The sequence below is a fragment of the Orbicella franksi genome, chromosome 6, assembly GCF_964199315.1.
Source record: "Orbicella franksi chromosome 6, jaOrbFran1.1, whole genome shotgun sequence".
Taxonomy (NCBI): Eukaryota; Metazoa; Cnidaria; class Anthozoa; order Scleractinia; family Merulinidae; genus Orbicella; species Orbicella franksi.
Genome location: NC_138150.1, coordinates 5,408,553 through 5,425,622, shown reverse-complemented (window position 1 = coordinate 5,425,622; position 17,070 = coordinate 5,408,553). Strand labels below are relative to the sequence as shown.

At 39.9% G+C, this 17,070-nt stretch overlaps 2 protein-coding genes across 2 annotated transcripts; both read right to left on the bottom strand.

Moving 5' to 3' along the window:
• Positions 1–5,918: 5,918 nt before the first annotated feature.
• On the bottom strand, positions 5,919–13,273 carry LOC145489578 (coadhesin-like). The gene is made up of 6 exons (XM_081468560.1): positions 13,203–13,273; positions 12,768–12,982; positions 11,723–11,899; positions 10,351–10,527; positions 6,877–7,053; positions 5,919–6,496 (listed from the first exon to the last, which is right to left on the bottom strand). The coding sequence occupies exons 1-6, from the start codon at positions 13,271–13,273 to the stop codon at positions 6,348–6,350; spliced, it is 966 nt and encodes a 321-aa protein (XP_081324686.1). The 3' UTR covers positions 5,919–6,347.
• Positions 13,248–17,046, bottom strand: LOC145489577 (mucin-like protein). Its single transcript, XM_081468559.1, has 4 exons — positions 17,037–17,046; positions 16,540–16,683; positions 14,925–15,101; positions 13,248–13,677 (listed from the first exon to the last, which is right to left on the bottom strand). Exons 1-4 carry the CDS (start codon positions 17,044–17,046, stop codon positions 13,388–13,390), a joined length of 621 nt encoding a protein of 206 aa, XP_081324685.1. The 3' UTR covers positions 13,248–13,387.
• Between the last annotated feature and the right edge of the window lie 24 nt (positions 17,047–17,070).

Here is a 17,070-nt window from a genome sequence, read left to right as displayed (position 1 = left end):
CCAGTCCCTTGTATTGGATGGGATTTCACCCAGGGCTTGCCTTACTTTTGATTTACTGTACCTCTACTAAAACAGAACGTGGAATTTCAAAAACTGAAGGGCCAGGTTGTTACTTTTCAGCCATCAGGAGGCACTTCACAATGTAACATTCAGCCAAGGTACTTAGTTGTTTGAAAGATTGCACGTGGCTGTTTAAGTCATACTCCCGGATATATCAAAACATGGCTAATGGAGGGATCCGGAAATGGTTAAGAAGCCCGACAAACTTCAAAGAAGCAAACAAACAGGCTAACAGTTGTTTCGGAAGGTTCTTGACCCTGCACACCTTTTGTTTTATGCTCATCGACTACGTATGAATTACATAATCGTAATGCTTCTATTGGCTAGTTGAGCACACATAACCACCTTTTGTATTTTGCCAGGTTTTGTGCAGGGTCAACCCCCAAAGCAACCAACAAAACATATAACAAATAACTTCGGCAGGTATCTTAACCAGCTCCCTCTTTTAACTATGATCAAAACCAATGCCAATGCACACAAAAGTTATGCAATTTACATACATACAAAAAACTGGGACTATAAGGATAGCGACAATCCTTCCCCTAAAGAGTCTACTTCTTCTGTTCTATATATTAAAGGTGTTTGGCAACCACTTGACTGCTTCAACAACGTGTCCCCTAGAGACGCTTTCGCTTTACCGGAATTATTTGACGACAAAGTGAGTGCTAAGGGCTCCGATGCAATTTTTGACTACTGCAAGGAGAAAGCTGAGGCGTTTGGCTTCAAGATTTTTGGAGCAGACAATAAGAACTGTTGGTCAGGAGATGACGCGGAGAATACTTACAAGAACTACGGAGAGTCTAAACTGTGCGAGTTTAGCAGGAAGACCGGCCATGGGTCTGGACTGGACAAGAACGGAGATGTGTTTGTTTACAAATTGGCCTGAGGTAGGCGGAATAGGGTTAAAACAAAAGAAATCATCTGCATTTGTTTAAGCAATAAAGCTTTGACATATGTAGCGTGGGTTACGCGGTCGCCTATTGTTTGATGTAAAATATCAAACACGGAAAACCGTGTTTGACCACATTTTCAAACACCCAGAAGAGAATTGAAGACGCAACGCGTGGCGACGTGCTTTTTACAAACTTCGCGGTGTTTGAAAATGTTGTCAGAGACGGTCTTGAATGTTCAATATATCTTGTCAACCGACACTAACACTACAGAGAATACTGGAGAAATAAAATCATAAAATTAAATCAATCCGGCTGTTATGATCAGATATCCAAACATCGTCACGGTTATGATTTCCTTTGTTTAAACTTGATGAATTGTTAATGCGTCTGAAGAATAATATTGTTGAAAGGTCTGGGTTTAAACCCTGGTCTGGGTTGTTTAATCTTTATACCCATAATCTCATGATCCCATAGTTCCCCATCGATAACTCACAGCCATTACCTTCCATTTGATAAATGAGTTGCGTTGGTCTATTTTTAATTATATATATATTTCCTTTTTTTTAGGACTTTGGAATTGCAGAAGATTACCAAACCGGGAATAAGCCTAACATAGACTAAGGGGTGCTGGGATAATTGGTTATGAAGTGGGGATTTCTAACAACGAAACGTAGTTTGCTGAAAAAAAAAAAAAAAGAAAAGAAAAGAAAAGATGACGCAAAAAAGTGGGTTTTTTCTTTAAGCTAGGTAGTTTAATTATATTGGGTCTGGGTGCAAGAGATTTTATTGAAAGGGAAATAAAACTGTTTTGGCTGCAAACCAATTTGAGTCTTTTTGTCCATCCTTGTAGCACACCCCTTATCGCAGACCAGAAGATCTAGGTCTAATAGAGTTCCTAAAGGGGTAGGGAGGGGAGAGGGAACACCTATGTTAATGAACGACCAGGTTAGAGTTCAACTGATTTGATAGGGTCGTAACTCTTTAAGTATGCGAATATCTCGACAAACAAGAGGTTCTAGCAAAAAAGTTGTACCATAGATTTATTTCATTTTTTTTCGGTTTTCTCGCTTCTAATCATCATAAACACTCTAAATACCTAGGAAGAGAATTTAACGATGGACATTGCCTCAGTCAATTTTTTTGTCACAACATTGCCTCATTCATTCCTCATTTTTCTGGCTACGGCCTTATTGCCATTGAATTTAGCTAACTTCAACTAGGTCTGGAAAGGTTGTCATGGCCTCTCCAATATTCAGTCCTTGTTCCTACCCACACGTACTTCAAGAAAATTCCACTTCAGTTTTTATCTTGTCTTATCCGTTTCATGGTTTCGTGAGAATCATCTTTACCGGTTTTATTGTATGTTGCTTGACTAGGGCTGGTGCGCCGATAGCTATGTACGAATTTTGAAATTACCTTTATGCGTGAACAGATCAGTGTTTCAGCAATTTCAGGATTCTTATCTTGCCTCGCAGGAAGGGCGGCGACCTCATGGCTACTGCGCTCGTCTCCGGTCGAGCGGTCCGGGTTCGAGCCCTAGCCGGGGACATTTCGTTGTGTTCTTGGGTAAGACACTTCACTCTCACAGTGCTTCTCTCCACCCAGGTACAGAAATTGGTACCGGCGAACTCAATGCTACGGGGTAGCCCTGCGATGGACTACTATACCATCCAGGGGGGAGTGGAAATACTCCTAGTCGCTTCATGTTATGGAAGCCGGGATTAGCTCCAGCCCGATGGACCACTTGTCTCGTATGCAGACTTGACCTATTTTTTAACCTTAACCTCTGATTAAGGCGAGAATTACTATTGCAAGTCCAGCCCAAGGAAAAGAATCTGCAAAAGAAATAATTGCCATTCTAATAAATGATTTTAAATCAAACAAGATCCAGCTAGTACCGTGAGCGAGGTCCTGTTTAAAATTTTCGACGGTTCCCTCTATCTATATTGTCCACCTTTTTACAGGAGAGTTCCTCCTGTCTACTCCTCACCTACCCCACCAGCACGGGAGTGTAGCAATAAAACACAGGTGTAATTCGGTTACTTTAAAAAATTTTAAATTGTTCCTCGCATTCTTGTGAGACTGTTTGCACACACATTTTAATGAAACAACACCTTCATTAATTTCGTTAGCTTTTTTATGCCCTTTCTCATTACTCTTGATGTCAACTATAAACAAAAAAAATCAGTGGATTTTTTCTCGATTGTCTCATTCTGTTAAAATGCTTTTAGAACATTGCGTTGAGTATCTTCTTTCTTGACGGGTAACACACATATAATGTTTGTTCAGGCTTATACCCCCAAAATAGAATTCAGATAACACTAGCGTGATAATTTTCTATCTCAACCCCCGAAATGGTGTGACAACGACCACTATAACTTTTCCTCCAAAGGCTCCCACCCTAAGAATGCTACTGGGCCGAGCTCGTCTGGCTTGTGTAAAGAGGTAATTGGGAGAGTTTAATGTTGCCTGATAATCGCTTGCAACATAGCCTGCAGTGTAGGTTTCTTGTTTTTGTTTGATGATGGTGGGGCTGTGGAAGGATGGGAGGCTGGTGGGCTTTGAGGGAGAGGGGTAAGCAACAAAACATTCCTTCCAAAAAATAATATATGAGTTAATATAGTTGTGAGCAAGGCGTACAATGGAGAGAGATCTTCTCTCAAAAGGTATTGAGTCGTTCATGTGAGACCTTTCGAGAGCTGTTACCCGATCCAAAGTACTTACTGTGAAGTATAGACCAAGTCCCTCCCGAATTTTCTTCTATTCATGGTCCAAGGGCAAAGCACGAGTAGCCAAAAATGGAGACCTTACGGTTTATCTGTAAATATAACGGCTGTCAAGTTAAAGGAGAGTAAGCTACAGTCGTTGGAATTGGGTAACGAGATGGCCTGGCCCATCCGTGTAGGAGTTCTGTGTCTTTACTCGGGACGGGATCCTAATCCATAGCAAGCTAATTCCCGGCATTTTTTTTGGTTGCCTTGACAATTCGCAGGTACGACAATATATCCCAGTAGCAGAGAGTCAACGTGAGAGTAACAGGTACACAACATAGAACCACGCTACTCCATTCACCGGGATCATCAACCGGCCTCTTATAGTGCGTATGGCATTATTTAAACTTTAAGAACTTACTTTTACGAGAAGAAGGTTGGCATGAATGAAGATGTGTGCTTCTCCGTTGACCGTCTTTCCCGAACCATTGCGGTCCTGTTACTAAACTCGCACAGTTTGGACTCCCCGTACTTCTTACAAGCATTCTTGGCGTCATCTCCTGACCAGCAACTCTTATTGCTTGCTCAAAAAAACACTTGTAGCCAAGCGCTTCAGCTTTCCCCTTGCAGTATGTTGAAAATTGCATCAGGGCCTTTAGCACTAACTTTTTCGTCAAATAATCTCGGGAAAGGGAAAGCATCCCTAGGGGACCCGTTGCTGTAGCAACCAATAGGTTCCCAGTCAACTTAGAGAGAATGAATGAGTTAACTTTATTCGTAAGTATAGGAGTATTTAGCTTAAATAACTAATTGTGCACACTCAAATGAAAAAAGTAACAGTGTTAGGAACATCAGAATAGTAAGGACGGGACTGCACAGGAAATGTCGTTCGTCTTGTCTATAAATTTTCCATATGCTCCATATGATGAAATTCGAGGTGCTTGGAAATAAGCTCAAAGCTAAAACTAAGGAGAGAACGGAGAAAAAAAATTGTGCAAATCCATGCTAATTAAGACTAGACATTAAAACGCCTCCACGGTTGTGATTTCCTTTGTTTAAACATGATAGATTATAAGTGTATTTGAAAATGAATTATGTTGTTTTGAAGGGTTCCTAGCCCCCCCTCCATTTTCTCAAGGTGCTCCAGTCCGACTCGCCAACACTCATAGTTTGCAAAACAAAAGGCATGTAGCCCCATTAATTTACCTCCTTACTTTTGGTAAACAAGCACAGTTTCTGATGCCAAGAACCCATAAGACAAACCGCCTTTAGTGGAGCCGCACCTCCCTGTAGCAGTTCCACAAATACCTTAAGAACTTGCAGCATTCTGGCCAGTCCAGCATCTGGTGTCATCTGAACCAAACACGTGCACCATGACTCCTTTTTTTGTTGGCTGTAGTCATGCATTGCCCATATTTTTTTGTATTTTATTTGTTTTTTTCTTTTACTGGTGTAGTGCATAACTTATAAATCGATCCGGCTGGCGACAGTCTATTTTCACCGGGACTACCATGTTTGAAGCGGAATGGAGACGCAAAGCCGTAAAGAAGCATGAAGAACAAAAACGCTGCCTCGCAGCCCCTCGTCCCCCGCCTACCCTCCCGTGCCCCCTCTGCCCTCGCAAATTTTATGCAAGGATTGGCCTGCTAAGCCACCTCCAAGGCCATCAAAGAAGAGAAGATCGTTAGAGGAAATTGATGTTCGGACAAAAGCCAATTGCGACGACGAGATAGTAAAAGAACGTGCAGGTCGATACGTAATTTACAACAATTACGTTAATTACAAACTACAAAGAAAACTTCACTGCACTACACTACAAGGATCACATAACTTATTCAACTTAAATAAAATAAAGAGTAATTAAGGGAGTCTTAAAAAAACGAGGTTTCAGATAACAGCTACTGTTGTTTTAAAGGTAGTAAAGGTTTCCATTTTTTATCGTGGAAATGGATTTTGTTGTTTTTACTCGCGATAGAACGTTCGGTTTGAAAAGTTTTCTTTTTTAAATTTATCGGCTAACAGTCTTAAACATAAAGAGCCCTTATTTAATTTACGGCGGTAAATAAAATATTTACCTTCAAGTAGGATGTTGTTGACTAGAACTGTTATATAAACCGTTAGGTATCTAAAATCCCAAAAAAGAACATCCTTGATATCAAACCTAACAGTTATATTTAAAGAATTAAGAACAACCTTTAAATCATCTCAAAACATACACACTTTTGTACACTAAAAGATGCTCTGTGGTCTCCAACTCCTTTTCACAAAAATCGCATAAAAGAGTATCTTTTTCTTTAAACTTAAACCCCATCTTGTGAGTACAAGATCCTGTTTAATATTCTATATAGGAATTCTCTTAATTTAGTATCCAATGTTGTTTTGAAGGGCAGTAGATATATCTTTTCCCAGTCTAACTGGGATGTGTGCGTGCTGAAAGCTTCGTTATATTTATTTTGCGCTGTTAATATACTGGATATCTTAAAAGCAAAACTGTCATATAAGACTTCGATTGAAGATTTTGGAAATTGACTTTTTTCCCTTCAATACGTAAATTGAAATCAGTTTTTGAGGAGATAGAGTTTTTATTTGTTTTTAATAGTTTGCGCCATTCTTCAGGAAAAGCATTGAACAGACTGAAAGTAGAAAATGTTCAACTAGTGAAAGAGTTGAATATAATGGTTCCTTATTCCACTTGAACTCTCCCCTTGTGTGGTAGAGGTCTCCAAATTTTACGATTTAGCTTTTGCATCTTGCCAAACCGTTTAAATTTGAACAGGTTGTCACCCAGAGCTCGTCCTCGGCTTTGGTAGCGTCGCACTGGCTTCCGAGTTTCTGTCATTAAAAAAATAAATAAATAAATAAACAAAACTATTCTAACAGCTTTTATTTTTGTTAAAAACTTTGATAAACTATAAGTACAAGAAATTATAAGATATACATTTTTTTTTTTCTTCTTTCAAGTGATCGGTAATAGAAAAGTGAAAATAATGCGATTGGAAATGAACGAAATTTGCCTCTTTTGTATGTCTGATAATTGCAATAACAGCTACTGAAAAAAGGAATTTTTTTTCAGAAACGAGACTAAAATGAAAAAGTTAATGAACGATTTGAAATCGTCTCGCTATTGGCTGTCTAGTGTGGCAAGCTTAGTTGCCCCCATGCCCGCCTGTCAAAATATTACATAATGTGAAACCAAAGAAGTTTTGTCTCACCTTGACACGTCTGATTGTTGCATTCCCTGGTTGTGCTTTCGGGTCCCAGTCCGCTGCAGTCCTCCCCGCCATTGGAAGGCGGTGGATTGGTACACGTTCTTTCACGCGTCTGTTCTCCACCACCACAAGTCTTTGAGCACTCACCGTACGGTCCCCAATCTGAATAACCACCGTTCACTACGAAAATGGATAAAAGTATAAATAACGAAACAGTATACATAACAATATACATAATAGTGTACATAACAAAATAATATAAATAACAAAACTGTGGATGTCGGACTCGCTATGCAGCCGGCCCCGGTTCGAGTCCCGCTTTGACTACTCCCTGGATTTGTTTCTCGGTAGCCCCGAGTTCAAATCCTCGGCCACGCTTGTAAATAGTCAACTGGTTTGCCTCCGGCCAGTTGGGATTCTTAACAATGTTATATTCAACTTGAATTATTTGTTTCAGTTGTGGCAGTGCTGTCGGGTCCAAGTCCACTGCAGTCCTCTCCGCCATTGGAAGGCGGTGGATTGGTACACGTTCGGAGCGAGTTTGATGGGATCTTCGACAAATTTATAGGTAGGTATTCTTTATTTATCCATTGGTTCACTTGATATAACATGCTTTTCCATCGAACCGTGTTTACTAATGTAACTAAGTTAATTTTCTGTACAGAATGATACTAAAAACTATTAAAAAAACTATCCTATATAATCATTAGCCATAGTGGTTTAACCTTAATTATATAAAATATTTAAAAGAGCTAAGAGTAGGCTGTATCTCAAAGGCAAGCTGTTTCAAAGAACAGAACCGCGATATCGAAAACTTCTAAAGCCTACTTCAGTATTCGGTCTAGGGACGAAAAGGTTGTATTTGGAATTTCTCAGATTATGTGAGTGAACACTGAATATGAGATGCAGACTTAAAAATGATATTTAAACTAGTCAGAGAAGGATTTTGGAGAGCCTTAAACAGAATAATTGCTAGTGGCTTAGAACGCTTTCGCTCCAAAGAATCCCACCCGAGGTCACCGAGTAAAGTGGAAGTTCTTATATTTAAGTCAGAGAAAGTAATGAAACGTGCATCTTTATTTTGTAGTTTTTGGAGTCACTTAGAATGACACACATCTATGCTGCCCCATACAGTATGGTTGGATGAGAGTATGGCTGGATGAGAGTATGGTTGGATGAGAGCTTTATAGATCATAGTAAGAGTCCCACGGGAAACCAAGTTCCCGACACGCTTGATAGGCACACATAGCCTTAGAAAAATGGAGCGAGTAAAAGAGGGGGGAGGGGGAGGGGGAGGGGAAGGGAGGAAGGAAACGCTTGCAGACAAACCCCTGGATTTTGAAAACCGCCCACTTGGCCTTTCATGCCTGAGTGCGCACACTGAGATTTCGTGCTGTCATCGGCTGTCATAAATTAACCAATAAAATCTTCGGCCTTCCGTAGCGGAAGTAAACTTTGAACCAAAATAAACCTTAACTTGTCAAAATATGTCTGAAACAACGAGTGCACGGTGGGGACGGAGAAATCTCGATGAATAAAAGTTGGTAATTTATAATCAAGCTATATTTCTACTCAATCAGTCTAAAAGGAAGGACTGCAAGGATGAAGTTTTAGCACAAATCTGCCAGAAAGTTAAAATGTGAGAAGTATTCAAGTCGCGTTAGTTATCCTTGTGCTCGCAAGATTCGAAATCTTGGAGCACTGTATTCATTCGTCCAGGAATCGATACAAGGTAAAATTAGCAAGTCAACTCCCACAAAGGCAACTCCAGTAAAGAAGCGTTTGCCGGAAACGCCAGATCCGCGAGTCTGTTCGAATGTTATCGCCTGTAGCAAAAACAAACGACGGAAAGTCTTCTCGGAAAACTCTGGAATTTGGGCAGGAGGGGCTTCAAACATCTAAGAGGGAAAATAACGATAATCTTGACCAGTGTCTGAATAAAGATAATCTTTCCCTTGGCCAGACGAAATCACTAGGTTTTCCCACGCAGTAGTGCGAATCTTCTGTCCCGCGGTTTATTATCTTGTCCTTGGCGCATGTGGCATTCAAGAAAGTGATATTAAAATTAAAGGAACAGCTGCAAATTGTGTCGCGCTTGCTTCTGCAATAATGTCCAGGCTTCGAAAAACCAAAGCGTCGGTATTGCAATACAGGATTTCTACCGTCCTGTCGAAGCTGACGACTAAATCCTCTTTCAGCGAGAAAAGTTAAAGCGTTTTGTAAACAAGCTTCGAACGCGTCTTCCCCTTTTGTCTGGCACTCAAAGGTATTAAAATATCTTTGATCGACACATGTCAATGGTATTGGACTAGCCCAGCCAATCACGAGCCCCGTTCGCTGGCGAACGGAGGTTTTCAAAATCCAGGGGTTTGTCTGCAAGCGTTTCCTTCCTTCCCCTCTCCCACCCACCTCTTTCTTTGTTTTGGCTCTCGCCTCATTTTCCGCGCAGAAAAAACACCGAAAATCCCGTTCCTCGGTCTTTCTTTGCTTCCAAACCCCACGGAAACGCTTGCTACGCAGGCTACGAAGAGCGAGCAATGTGGAAAAATATAATGCCCGGGCGGAGTATGGGGTTTGGACGCCTGGATGTTGCTTATACAAGGTAGACGTGTTAATAAACCGCTGTACATGTTTACCATGCTTGCTTGCGGTTAGCACGGTTAGGTTTGCTTGCGGTTAGCGTCAATCCATTTTGCTTGCGGTTAACGTTTCTCCATTTTGCTTGCGGTTAGCTTTCATTTGTATGTTAGGGTAACTCTATATTAATTTATATTACTGTTCATTATATCTAGTTTAAATTTTGGAGTGCCAGGGAAGCTAGCAGCAGGGTGGTACAGTGGTAAGAAAGGGCACAGTGGCACGGGTTCGACTACCACTGAGTGCAAAATTATATAGTTCTTTTTAGTCATAAAATAGTTACAAAACTTAAAATTTTAAGTCATATTTAGTTGACATAGTGTTTCTTCGTTTAGGAACCCGAGAGGAAGTCACCCTCAATCTACGCCCGTGAGGTAGAAACACCTGAGCAATGTCGCGTTTTTCGTCCCCAGTTTCCATGGTCTACGCATGGAACGCCTGGGACCATGACGCCACTTTTGGCGACCAAAACGCTAGCATTTTAAGACTCGGGCTTTCCTACGTTATTCTGTTTACAAAAGGTAAGCAGAATTTACTTATGGTGCTCAAGAAATGGCTCAGAAACTGCTTCACGCGATGCAGTCCTTAATCATCAGGCACGTTGTAACTGAAAATACCTGCGCGGTAATTGACAATGCCCTTGCAAGATCTATCGTACTCAAAGATAGTACCAAAATTTGAGGTCAGACGCTATCCATGAATTAGAAAGCACCAACAAAGAGATTTTTACAGTTGTTACTCCGAGATCTATGAATATCCCCTTGTATTTATTTGCAATTTGTAGTTTACGATTAACTACAGAACAAAGCTAATAACAGTCTCAAGTGATTTCCATTATACCTGGACATTCCTGGATGTTGCATTCCATGGTAGAAGTGTCAGGTCCAAGGACACTGCAGTCTTCTCCTCCGTTTGCCGGGGGCGGATTGGTACATGTCCTGTTACGCCTCTTCACCCCACCTCCACAGGATTTTGAACACTCGCCGTACGGTCCCCAATGCGAGTAATTACCGTTTACTATATAAGCGAGACAAGAAGAAACAAATCGGACCTCTCAGAATGATAAATTCAATGGATTACTTGCATATTATGTGGAAGTGAATAATTAAAATAACTGTCTAATTTCACGTGCGCTGATTGGCTTATTTTTATCATCAATAAGAGTACAGACGAATAAAATTTTAACTTTCAGGTCTCAAATTGTGAACTTTTTAACCAATGAGATTTTATGGACTTTTTTAAGTACATGTAGCCAGTAAAAAGCAAGAAGAAGAGCTATTGACAATGTTCGTGTCATTTTGAATAAACTTCACTTATCTTTGTTTAAGTGAAGTTTACGGTGTCTTTCTCCAGCATTTGACCATTTTGGGGTCTTTTTATTGTAAAAAAACAAATTAACGTCAGTTTTTTATGCGTCTGTCCTCTTCGTCATAACATTCTCAAAGTTTACTGCGGAACCACGAGCCGCAGGCAATGGTTCCACAGCCACTTTGACGATGTTATGACGTAATATATCATCAATAAGAGGACATACCCATAAAATCTGACGTCAATTTGTTAAAACTGCTCATTTTTTACCGATAGCTTGCGTACCCACCGTTATCTAGAAAAACACCTTGTTGCACGGTAGGTTTCTTTCAGTAATGGATGTTTTAGTGTGTGTTCTGGAATTTTACAGTTTGGCAGTGTTACTCAATGGGAAGCTAGTCATATCTGGCTCAATAACGGTAAATAGTATACAGATTTAGCCAAGGCTAAAAGCAGAGCTCCTGGGCCTTGTTTTTACACAGGCTGATTAAGTTAACCCAGGATAAGCGAGAATTTTGATTTGTGTGTTTTCTCTTTAACTTGGCAGTGAGGTTTAGTTGTTTGGCCTTCTGAATTTGAGTAATCTCAAACTACACAGAACATAAGGAGTGAAAAACATTTTTATAAGAAAAATTTATACTTCGGTTAACTTTTAATCCTGGGTTAGCTTTAACCGGTTCAGTTCCGAATCACCCAGCCATGATTACAGTAAGTTAAACTGTTTTGAGCCCGCGATGCAATTTAAAAGCCGGTAGGTGGTCAGCAATTAACTTTAAAAACTCCAAAGATGTGCTAACTTCAGTGGAATTGTCGTCCTTACTTTCTTCGCGGGATGAGTGAGACAGGGTCGGTGGTCGTCACCTAGGCCTTATGGAATTTATCAGTTGCTATTCGCCAATTTTACCTGGACACCGCTGATTGTTGCATTCCCTGGTAGAACTGTCGGGTCCCAGTGCACTGCAGTCTTCTCCACCATGTGATGGTGGTGGATTGGTACACGTTCTTTTACGCGTCTGTTGTCCACCCCCACAAGTCTTCGAGCATCTACCGTACGGTCCCCAATCTGAATAACCACCGTTTACTACAAAAATGGATGATAGTATAAATAACAAAAAAATGTGTTGACCTGTAACGGTCCGTTTCTATGTTCTTATAATAATAATTTTATTTACATAGCGCCATATTTTCTAAATGCCCATGGTGCCGACTGCAATAGAAATAGGGAAAAGATACAAAAAAATAGTAATAAAAAATGAGTAAAAATCAAGGCATTGTTGAAAAAAATTAAATGATAAAACACAAAATAGCTTTTTAAAAAAAGGTAGGTAAAATGTCTATTGGAAAAATGTGAATGAAATTCAGGGAATTTTAAGATGTCTTTTGTTTATAGCAATAAAATCCCAACAGCTTAAGTCATACAGAAAAATGCTTTACAACCGTTTTTCCTGGAACGCTACGCAGAGGCCCGGATTTTGTATATTATTTACCCTAGCGAAGAAGTCTTACTTGTAGCCTAGCTATTTAGGATCCTCTCCAAGCCATACTGGGCAAATAATCTTTTCGTTTGTTTTTTAGCCTAGCGCAGGACGCCTCCTTTAGGGTTAGGGTTAGGGTTACGCCTAGCTCTTCACAATGCTTTCCCAGCCATACTGGGGGAAATGACCTTTCTTTGTATGTTTTTTAGCGTAGCGCTTAGCCTATACTGTAGCTTCTGGCAATCCTCTCGCTGCCACACCGGGCGAAGGATATTTATTGGTATGTTTTACAGCCTGGCTCAGGAGTCTAGCTTTTAGCCTAGCTCTTCACAATAATCTCCCAGCCACTGTGGAAGCCACTGTGGGAAAGGCTTTTTTTGTATGTAGAAGTCTAGTTTCTTTTGGAGGTGCCAGAATTTGAAGTCGTTGATAAGATGATCCAAATGTAGCTGATAATATTGTCCATATCCTTACCTGGGCACTTCTGTTTGTTGCATTCGCTGGTACTGCTGTCTGGTCCCAGTCTACTGCAATTTTTTCCTCCGTTTGCCGGTGGTGGATTAGTACACGTTCGTTTTCGCGTCTTCACCCCACCTCCACAAGTCTTGGAACAGTCGCCATACGGTGTCCAATCCGTGTAACCTCCGTTAACTATAATAGGTGCGTGACAAAGAGCCAATTTTGTATTTCTGTACAATTACGTCAAGGGGAACGAGTTTGATGGTATCTTCGACAAATTCATTGTTTGCATCTCGAATTTAAAAAAGTATCCCGTCAAAACCCGTTTGCTTTACAAAAGGCAAGCAAAATTTACTTATGGTTTTCAAGAAATGGCTCAAAAAATGCTTCAAATGTGCAGTGTTAATCATCATGCAGGTTTTAAAAAACTTGCATGGTAATTGACAATGCCTTTTAAAAGGTCTAGCGAGCTCAAAGATAAAGTTGAGTCCGGACGTTATCTGTGAATTACAGAGCACCATCAATAACTGACGTCAAAGGCACTAGAAACTGGCAGTTTAGCAGCTGTTAGGCCTTGATAAATATTTGACTAAAGCTAGTGAATCAAATAAGTAAAGGATGGGTGAAATAATTTTTTACTGCAAGAAAGAAGTTGTTACTCCGAGATCTATGAATATCACTTTGTATATATTTGCAATTTGTAGTTTAGGATTAATTTTAACAAAGTTAAAAACAGTCTCATATATGCCTGGACATCCTTGGATGTTGCATTCCATGGTAGAAGTGTCAGGTCCAAGGACACTGCAGTCTTCTCCTCCGTTTGCCGGGGGCGGATTGGTACATGTCCTGTTACGCGTCTTCACCCCACCTCCACAAGATTTTGAACACTCGCCGTACGGTCCCCAATTCGAGTAATTACCGTTTACTATATGAAAGAAAAGAAGAAATAAATCAGACCTCTCAGAATGATAAATTGAATGGATTACTTGCATATCATTTGGAAGTGAATTTTTACAATAACTGTCTAATATCTCGTGCGCTGATTGGCCTATTTTTATCATCAATAATAGTAGAGACGGATAAAATTTTAATTTATGCAAACTTTTAAGTTTAACTTTCAGGTCTCAAATTGTGAACTTTTTAACCAATGAGATTTTATGGACTTTTTTAAGTACATGTAGCCAATAGAAAGCGAGAAGAGCTATTGGCAATGTTCGCGTCATTTTGAATAATCTTGATTTATCTTTGTTTAAGGCAAGTTTACGGCGTTTTTTCCCCACATTCATTCCCAGCATTTGACCATTTTGGGGTCTTTTTATTGTAAAAAAGAAATTGACATCAGTTTTTTATGCGTCTGTCCTCTTACTGATGATAAATTCCGTCATAACATTCTCAAAGTTTATTGCGGAACCACTCGCCTGCGGTTCGTGGTTACACAGCCACCTTGACAATGTTATGACGCAATATATCATCAATAAGAGGACAGACGCACAAAAAACTGACATCAAATTGTTAAAACTGCTCATTTTTTACCGATAGCTTGCATACCCACCGCTATCTAGAAAAACATTTTATTGCACGGTAGGTTTTTTTCAGTAATGGATGCTTTAGTGTGTGTTATGAAATTTTACACTTTGGCTGTGTTACTCAATGGGAAGCTAGTCATATCTGGGTCAATAACGGGAAATTGTTTACAGATTTAGCCAAGCCTAAAAGCTGAGCTCCTGGGCCTTGTTATTACACAGTTTGATTAAGCTAACCCAGGATAAGCGAGAATTTTGATTTGTGCGTTTTCTCTTTAACTTGGCGGTGAGGTTTTCTGCTTAGTTGTTTGGCCTTTTGAGTTTGAGTAATCCCAAACTACACAGAACATAAGCAGTGAAAAACATTTTTATTCAAGAAAAATTTATACTTCTGTTAACTTTTAATTCTAAGCTAGCTTTAACCGGATAAGTTCCAAATCACCCAGCCCTGATTACAGTAAGTTAAACTGGTTTGATCTGGTTTGATCCAATCGAAAAGCCGGTTGTTGGTCAGCAGTTAACTATAAAATCTCCAAAGTTGTGCTAACTTCAGTAGAACTGTCGTCCTTACTTTCTTCGCGGGATGAGTGAGACGGGGTCGCTAGTCGTCACTTTATGGAACCTATCGGTTGCTATTTGCCCATTTTACCTGGACACCCCTGACTGTTGCATTCCCTGGTAGAACTGTCGGGTCCCAGTCCACTGCAGTCTTTTCCACCATGTGATGGTGGTGGATTGGTACACGCTCTTTTACGTGTCTGTTGTCCACCCCCACAGCTCTTTGAGCATTTACCGTACCGTCCCCAATCTGAATAACCACCGTTCACTACGAAAATCGATAATAGTATAAATAGCAAAAAATATGTTTACCTACAGCGATCCCTTTATAGGTCACCATAATAGTAATCATTTTATTTACAAAAAACCAAATTTTCTAACTGCCCATGGGGCCCATTACAATAAAAATAACGCAAAGAAACAAAAAATAGTAATAAAGAATGACTAAAAAACAAGGCATTGATAAAAAAAAAAATGAACTGATAAAAATTAAAATAGCTTTCACAGAAAAGGTAGGTGAAATGTCTATTGGAAAATTGTGAAAGAAATTCAGGGATACCGTAATTTTAAAATGTCTTTTGATTATAGCAATAAAATCGCAACAGCTTAAGGGCCCATTAACCGATTTATGCGCGCGCTCGCGCGCGTTGCTAAGGAGGTGAAATTTCACTTCCGGTTACTTACGTCAGCCTGAGCGCGGAAAATAAAAACAACTCAATAACTTGCAAATTCGCTTACATTTTAGATGTTTTTCTTTGTGTTTCACAAAATGCAAAGTAAAAAAAGTACAAGCAAAGACAAAATAAGAAAAAGATAGAAAAGCAAGAGCAATTCCGTGTGACTTTGTCTGATCTTACCGAAGTGCGCTGGTAGTGTAAATTGCGCACGCGCTGATAGGGTAACTTCCAATATATATCGGGCGCACTTTCGGTTTCTTTAAATGCTAAAGGAAACTCGGTTTTTCATTAAATCTAGCCTTTTTCGACGGATTTCGATTAAAGCCAACGTTGGAAAGATAGCTATGCATTCCTTTTTCAAAATCATGCTTTTCCCAGAAAATTACGAATATTTTAATATTTTAAAATTCCCTCAAAATCTGACCTTTCAAAAATGAAACAAAATCTATGCATAGCGTAATGAGGATTTAAATTAAAATATTAAATCAATGAAAAAAATCCCGATAACGTAATTTGCCTGGGAGCCTTTGCGAAATAACTCTGAACTAACAAAAAATGATGAGGTTATATGAGAATAACTTTTCCTTAGCAACGGCTCGAAAAGATCGGTTAATGGGCCCTTAAGTCATACGGAAGAATGCTTCACAACGTTTCTTCCTGGAAAACTGGGCAGAGGCCCGGATTTTATATTATTTAGCCTAGCGCAGGAGTCTTACTCTCAGCCTAGCTCTTCAAAATGCTCTCCCAGCCATATTGGGCAAATGATTTTTCTCTGTATGTTGTTTTAGCCAGCACTGTAGCTCCTGGCAATCCTCTTCCAACCACACTGGGCGAAGGATCTTTCTTTGTATGTTTTATAGCCTAGCTCAGGAGTCTAGCTTTTAGCCTAGCTCTTCCCAATATTCTCCCAGCCACTCTGGGAAAGGCTTTTTTGAATGTAGTTAGTCTAGTTTCTTTTGGACGTGCCAGAATTTGGAGTCGTTGATAAGATGATCGAAATGCAGGCGATAATATTGTCCATATCCTTACCTGGGCACTTCTGCTTGTTGCATTCGCTGGTACTACTGTCGGGTCCCAGTCTACTGCAATTTTTTCCTCCGTTTGCCGGTGGTGGATTGGTACACGTTCGTTTTCGCGTCTTTACCCCACCTCCACAAGTCTTGGAACAGTCGCCTTACGGTTGCCAATCCGTGTAACCTCCGTTAACTATAAAATGTGAGTGACGAAAAGCCAACTTTGCATTTCTGTACAATTACCTTAAGGGGAATGAGTTTGATGGTATCTTCGACAAATTCATTGTTTGCATCTCGAATTTAAAAATATATCCCTTCAAAACCCGTTTGCTTCACAAAAGGTAAGGAAAATTTACTTATGGTGCTCAAGAAATGGCTCAAAAATTGCTTTAAATGATGCAGTGTTCATTATCATGCAGGTTTTTAAAAACTTGCATGGTAATTGACAATACCTTTTGCAAGGTCTAGCGAGCTCAAAGATAAAGTCCAGTGCGGTTGATATCTATGAATTACAGAGCACCATCAATGACTGACGTCAAAGGCACTA

Bases quoted from the DNA above. Each gene is read 5' to 3' on its own strand.
- LOC145489578 (XM_081468560.1), bottom strand. From the start codon at position 13,273: ATGGTGCTCTGTAATTCACAGATAACGTCCGGACTCAACTTTATCTTT. The intron at 7,054-10,350 runs GTATAATGGAAA...CCATTTTCGTAG, and splicing joins CAACATCCAGGAATGTCCAG to TGAACGGTGGTTATTCAGAT. The intron at 6,497-6,876 runs GTGAGACAAAAC...TTTTAATGACAG, and splicing joins CAACAATCAGACGTGTCAAG to AAACTCGGAAGCCAGTGCGA.
- LOC145489577 (XM_081468559.1), bottom strand. The intron at 15,102-16,539 runs GTAAGGATATGG...CGATTTTCGTAG, and splicing joins CAACAAGCAGAAGTGCCCAG to TGAACGGTGGTTATTCAGAT. The intron at 13,678-14,924 runs GTAAAATGGGCA...TCTTTCATATAG, and splicing joins CAACAGTCAGGGGTGTCCAG to TAAACGGTAATTACTCGAAT.